Source organism: Berghia stephanieae, chromosome 9 (genome assembly GCF_034508935.2).
Source record: "Berghia stephanieae isolate SIO BIC M18660-M18661 chromosome 9, UCSD_Bste_1.3, whole genome shotgun sequence".
NCBI lineage: Eukaryota > Metazoa > Mollusca > Gastropoda > Nudibranchia > Aeolidiidae > Berghia > Berghia stephanieae.
The window spans coordinates 23,281,149-23,288,674 of NC_088368.1; the positions used below are offsets into that span (position 1 = coordinate 23,281,149).

The window sequence follows — 7,526 nt, forward strand, 5'->3', positions numbered from 1 at the left end:
AAAAGTAGAGCTTTTATACAGCGCAATATCCACTAAATTTGTTCAACGCGCTTTACAAAAGGTTCCTGACCAACAGCAACACGTAACATGTAGAACGAGACATAACGCCTATTAGGCGATATTACAATTCTTTCCGACAGAGACAACGCTGTTGACGGCCAGGTACTCGTTTAACACCTGAGTACGGTGAGAGAATGTGAATAAAGAGTATTTTCCAAGGACTCAACTATGCGCCGAGCGAGGCTCGAACCCAGGACCTTCCGATCCGAAAGCGAGTGTCATACCACAAGACCACATTTCCCTCGTAATGACGTATAGTATAGTAACTTAACTGGTTCTAAACTATAGGAACAATGGCGGAAGCCCTTATGAAATACTTCTGCGACGAGCATAAAAGTTTATCTAGAGGAGAAAAACTTTATAAATCTGATAACGGACCAACACACAAAACTATGTGCAACCTTAAACTTAAACGTTTATAGTCTGATTAATACTTTATAGTCTGGTTAATACAGTTTAGTGAGAATTACTCACAAAACACGGATGCCAAAGGCCTGAGTGACATGAACTTCGTTGTATCTATACAAGTCGACCAGCAACGTTTTAAGGTTTTTAAATGAGGATACACAGTGCGAACGTGGGTTAACTCACTCAATCCTAGAATTTTTTGCTACTTTTCAAAATTGGAAAAAAAAATGTACTAAAAATGAACATGTGCATAGATAGTTTTATTCGACTATCATTAGCATATAAAAACTAAAAACATTAGCTTTGATAATACTCCTATAATTTGTCCCAGAAAAATGTAATAAATAGGCATGGGGTAAAAGTAACCCCGGGTATAGATAGTATGCGCTTGGATAAGAAGCTCACAACATTTCCATCCGTAAGTAGAACTGACCAACACACAAAACTATGTGTAATCTTTAACGTTTATAGTCTGGTTAATACAGTTTAGTGAGAATTATTCATTAACGTGGATGGCAAAATACAAAACAAAGGCCTGAGTGACGTCATCTTCGTTCAATCTATAGATAGTATGCAGATGACGTCACTCAGGCCTTTGTTATTGTTTTTGCCATCCGCGTTTGTAAGTTGTTCTCACTAAACTGTATTAACCTGATTATAAACGTTCATGGTTACACAGTGTTTGTGTGTTGGTCCTTTATACTTCCGGATGGCAATGTTGTGAACTCCTTGGCCAAGCGCATTCTATCTATACTACGGATATAATCGGTTTTAGGGTTGAGTGAGTTAAAAGATACATTCTGCTTTTTATTTATTTATTATTATTTTTTTTTTCTTTTGGTGCAATCTCCGGCGCGGGTCGTTAGCAAGTAATTAGTGCTTGGCGGTCCGTCCGTAATCAGTGGATGGCGATAGCAATGGGGGGTAAGCGAGAACCTATCGCCCCGGCGTGCGAGATAGAGGCCGGGTCGGGTTACGCTGACTGGGGCTCTTTCGTCATACACAGAAATTATCGTTACTTTCTTTCTCTCTATCCGCCTTTTTTTTCCTTTCTATTCTTCTCGTTTCTTCTCCTTAGACGGCTATGAAGATGAAGTTTGTGATGATGATGATGATGGTGGTGGTGGTGGTGATAGTTGTTGAGATGATGATGGTGATGATGATGATGATGATGATGATGATGATGATGATGATGATGATGAAGATGATGATGACGATGATCGTAATGATGACGATGATGATGACATGACTTTTTTGTCATTCACAGAAATTATCACAGTCTCTCTATTCATCTGTTTCTCTTCTTTTTGTTCTGTTCTTGGTCTTACCCTTAAGATAATGGCGGCGTTGAAGTTGATGACGATGATGATGATGATGATGATGATGATGATGATGATGATGATGATGACTTTCTGTGATCCAGGAACGTGTGGATTTTTTTTCTTTCTTTTAATCTCTTCTTTATTCATCCCTTTTCTAATTTTGATTCTCAGCCAGCAGTGATTGTGTATTTGGGGTTATTAATACTCTGCTCTATTGACTGTTGTTATCCTATTTAACCCTCTCCTTACCACCCATAGGAAAATCGTCACATTCGTTACCATGTAACCGACAATTTTCTCATTATGATTCTCTTGTACATCACAAAATTTAAAGAAACTATCTAGATATAGTTATCCAAAGATTACATGCATACTGAAAAGCGAAGTGGTAAAAGTTGGTCGACCAAAGCATTATAGAGAGTATATATATAAATACATCAATAGATAAATAAATGCACAAATAAATAGATAAATAAATACACAAATAAATAAATGAGTAAATATATAAATAAATAAATACATACATAGATATATAAATAAATAAATAAATATATGCATAAATAAATAAATGAGTAAACAAATAAGTACACCTTGCACATCTTTGAATTTTCATTTTTAAGACTGTTTTGACAAGCAAAGGGGTCATTTTCATCCATCGAAATTTGAAGTAACAGTTTGCTTTTTGTTTGTTTCTTTTTCTTTTTTTTTTTTTTTTCATGGTCATCAGGATTTTATAATTGTGCGATATGGCAGCAAACGTTATTATTACAGCATATATTATCGCCGGCCGTTTATCATGGTTCACGATCTGCCAGATGATTGGTTTAAACGATTCCAGCACTGGATGGCTCGTTGATAACCGTATTATTATTCCTGTATTGATTGCATACGGATAAATTATATTACGATTGTTTAGATAGATAGATCATCTATCTAGATGGACCGACCCAATCAAATGTGAACTAATTTTGTTGTGTCATTTATTATTATTATTATTTTTTTTTGTTATAATGTTTGTTCTCTCTCTCTCTCTCTCTCTCTCTCTCTCTCTCTCTCTCTCTCTCTCTCTCTCTCTCTCTCTCTCTCTCTTTCTTTCTTTCTTTCCATCTCCCTTTTCCTTTTCCCATTCTCTCTTTTTTACACTTCTGTTCGCTTTAACTTTAAAATCCCTCTTCTTGGGCTCACATCGACACAACATAACATACACAATATTATAACACTTCAATGTGACAAATCCGGGAGCAGGTACTGGAGCGTTCTAAAAATAAAAATACGACCTGATTTTTTTGGGATGTTTTTTTTTTCTTTCCATGTATTATTCTTTCTTGTTTTTTTTTTCCTGGCATTGCTTCCTAAACACTTTTACAGATCGTTATTTCACATAATATCATAGTTATGGGCAATGGCTTTTAAATACCCTGAAAAAAAAACCAAACAAAAGAAAAAAAAACACCCCAAAAACAACGGTCAGGTGGAAAAATCGCTTATATTTATATATCTTGAACAATCGATTTTTGTTGTTGTTGTTGTTGTTGTTGTTGTTGTTGTTGTTGTTGTTGTTGTTGTTGAAAATCCAACATTAAGAAACCTATTCATCAAATACATATTTTGAGCCATGGACCTGATTGTCAATGGGATATAATACCATTTTGGGTCAATAGGTAACATATCATGCGTTAGATAAAGCTCATAGAGCCGGAGTTTATCCCGGTTTCTATAGCGTGAAATTGCTACTCTTTGGATAGGACAATAGTATATCACAAAGTGCTTTCCGACAGTTCCAACACATCCAGTTGCCCAATCACTGCTGGGTAGACAGGGGTGGGCGTCAGTAAAAAAATATCTCGAGTGCATCCGCGTTCGATCCCTGTCCCTTTGCTTGTGAAGCGAGTCCTCTGCTAGTAAGATTAAGTTTCTTTCTTGATCATATCGTGTAAAAGGCTATTTAGGTTATTTGCCGGTCTGATAACCCAGTTTGTTATTGTGTCATTGATTTGTTTGTGTAAAACTATCTACTATCATTCTAACGGAACATGTCTATTACAACAATGTTAATGTTACATCAAGCCCGTGATTCCATTCAGTTATCCGATCTGCACGCACATAGACAATAGCCGACGTGCCTAAAGATGGTATGCGCTTGGCTAAGAAGCTCACAACATTGCCATCCGGAAGTATAACGGACCAACACACAAAACTATGTGTAACCTTGAACGTTTATAGTCCGGTTAATACAGTTTAGTGAGAACTACTCATAAATGCGGATGGCAAAAAAAGCAATAACAAAGACCTGAGTGGCGTCAACGTCATACTATCTATATCTGCAGATATGATAACCGAACGCAATTGGATTCAATAGCCTGGTGTCACGTCACCCAGCAACGGCGGCCATCGTGGTTCTAAACAAAGAAAATCGGTACTTTTTATTCTTCATGCTGGCTAGAACTTTTCATATGTCATGTGATCAGAATGTGTAAAAGTCAAAACATGATAAGATTTATAATGGGTTTTTTTTTTCACTCTGAATACGCTTTTATGCTCGTCGGAGAAATATTTTATAAGGGCGTCCGCCATTGTTCCGATAGTTTAGACCTAGTTGCTAAGTTACCATGCGTCATTACGAGGGAAGTGACTGTAGAAGCGTATTATGGGCTGGAATTAACATTGTTGTAATGGACTACATTTTGCAATGTTTCGAGAGTATTTCCATTACAACTATAATAAGCCCATAACAGTTATGGTTATCAGACCTACGGATAAGTACACATCGCTTATAACCTATGAATAGGCTTCAACAGTCATGACGTCACTTCCCTCGTAATGACGCATGGTAACGTTGTAACTGGTTCTAAACTATCGGAACAATGGCGGACGCCCTTATGCTTACTGGGCGACGTGACATCAGACTATTGAATCCAATTGTTCACGTTCCATTTGTGACTTCTCGTCTCAAAACGGTATTTTGTCGGGATGAAGTCGATGCTATAATTTAAATTTATTGTCAAAATAATATTATGAGGACTAGGGTAAAGTTTTCATGTTTTATTGAGGAGATTAGATAAACTTCTTAAACTGACATAAACTATAATTTCAAATTTCTTGTAATTCCAACTTAAAAATCCCTTAATTATTGGCCTCTGGTTAAATCCGACATAATACCGTTTTGGGACAAAGGGTCACATTTATTCACCTTCTAAGAAATTAAACTGTTTTTTGGGTTGTTTTTTTTTTTTTGTTTGTTTGTTTGTTTTTTTGTTTTTTTGTTTTTTTTTTTGTTTTTTTTTTTTGGGGGGGGGGGGGTCTTTAAGTTGTCTCTACTTCATAATTTTCTTATTTCTTTAATAATATTCGAGGTCGACGTATACCTTTCTACACTCCTCGCTAATAACCCAATTTGTGTTGGACTCGTAGTTCTGGAACGGTAATACTCTCAAACAAACCCAAAATAATGTCCATTTCAATAATGTTAATTCAAGCCCATCGTTGCGTTCGGGTATCAGACTTGCAAATAATAATATAGGCACGTCCGTTGTTGATGTTGTAATAGACAATGAAATTGAGCCCACATTTGGGTTATCAGACCTTCAACTATGAACAAGTTGACTAGTAAACCATGGATTGTTCACATTACATTGACTCAGCCTCTAATATATAATATATATATATATATATATATATATATATATATATATATATATATATATATATATATATATATATATATATATATTCTTTTCGACTTAGATTTATATTAAAAGGAGATCTTCAACGAGCGTCTTTATCCGTGGGTAATTTAACTTTAAGATAGGATAGTTGTGGTGCTAAAGATGTCAGTGCGATCAATTGCTTCTTGCCTTTCTTATAATGACCGTGCTATTGCTTACACGATGTATTATACACCAACCTGACTCAGGCATGAATTAGTACCTGGCTATAGGCAGTTGGCATATTGTAAGCTTGTTTGTACAAAAATGACGCCTAACAGGCAACTGGTACTTCTTGAAATGGAAATAGCTTGCTCCGGGGAATAAATAAAACATTTTGAAGCGCATTCAAAAATTCAATTGAAGCGCAGCATGGTAAATCCGTGGAAATAGACATAAATGTTCATATTTATTTATTTATGTATTTATTTATTTATTTAAAAGTAGCGTTAAAAAGAAGAAGAAAATAATGCCCAATTTGTTACTTGTAATTTTTATCTATTAGACTATTTAAAAAAAATATTTTGGTGTTGTTTGTTGGTTTTCTTGTTTGTTTATTTTGTTGTTTTGTTGGGGTTTTTTGTTTGTTTTGTTTTGTTTTTCTTTTTTGTTTGTTGTGGGTTTTTTTTTCAATATGTTATTGATATACATGGTTACTTTTCAGAAATTGGTGTCTTGCAAGATCAAAGACGAAACAGATTGGGGTTCTGGCTTAGGGCGATACCTAGACGCGTCTTGTAAGCGGATGATATCCACGACCCTTGGGCATCTGGAGGCATCTGATCTGGTCCTGTTTGCCTGTCAGATAGGTTTCCAACCGGTAGGTTGTGGTCGTTGTGGTAGTGGTTGGGGTGATGATGGTGGTGGTGATGTTTATAATAATGAGGAGGATAGTGATGATGATGATAGTGTTGACAACAACGACGATGATGATTATGATGATTGTAATGATTATGATAAAGGTGTTGATGAGGATTATGATTTGGTGATGATGATGACGACGACGACGACGACGATGATGATGATGATGATTACGACGACGATAATGATGATGATGATGATGATGATGATGATGATGATGATGATGATGATTAGGACGACGACGACGATGGTAGTGGTGATGATAATTATGACAACGATGATGATGGTGAACAATGGTTTCATCCTTTTGGTATCTCAATGCTTTGAAAAACACATTCTACAAAAGGCTATTTGTGTCTTACCACTCACAATTGATATTATGTCGGAATGAGCCTGGTGGAAAGATTATCAGTTTAAAGTCAATAGCCCAGCCTGGTAGAGCACGCAAAGGGCCATAGTTTGATCCCAGTTGAAGTCGAGACTTCTGTTCTGATATCTCTATCCACCCAGCAGTGATTGGGTAGCTGGGTTTCTTAGATCTGGTGGAAAATACTTTGCAATGGACAAGCGTCCTATCCAAAGAGTAGCAAGCAGTTGCTTATTTAACGCTATAGAAACCGGGATATTCTCCGGCTCCATGGGCCCTAAGGCTCTAATGGAAAGGAATTCAAAGTAAAAAATTATAACATGAGGACATTTTAACTATTTGAAGTTTAAAAAAAAACAACAAAAAATACAAATTCTTATCTCCTCAATAAAGACATTATAAAACTCTTGTTTTATATCTCAGGCTTAAAATTTAATTTTTATTACCAAGCCCACTTTTATTGTCCCTTTAGACGTACAGACTTTTCGTACGCGGTCCGACGAACGTGGATTTGACCTTAGCCATCGTTAAGTTATAGCCTGACACAGAAACCCAAAAAGACTGGCATTTTGACGTCATTATTTGGATTTTGCACCGCCTAGTGAGTTGTTGTTAGTAGAGCTCATGGAAACAAGTGGTCCCATTGGTTGAACTATCGAATACAACTCACGATTTGTTTTCTTTTGTGGCCAAAGACTGGCATTTTATTTGACGTCGTTTTTTGGTCAGTGTCAGGCTATAAGTTAACGATGGCTACGATTTGACGCGGTGGATGTGGGTCACCGTGAATCGAAAGCAGATGTC

General features: G+C 36.3%; 1 protein-coding gene across 1 annotated transcript in view; it reads left to right on the top strand.

Annotated features, from left to right (window-relative positions):
* LOC144979890 (aspartate--tRNA ligase, mitochondrial-like) overlaps positions 1–7,526 on the top strand; it is a 59,851-nt gene that overhangs the window by 39,475 nt on the left and 12,850 nt on the right. The window contains 1 exon segment of the mRNA XM_078927138.1: positions 6,159–6,314. Coding sequence (XP_078783264.1) covers positions 6,159–6,314 — 156 coding nt within the window.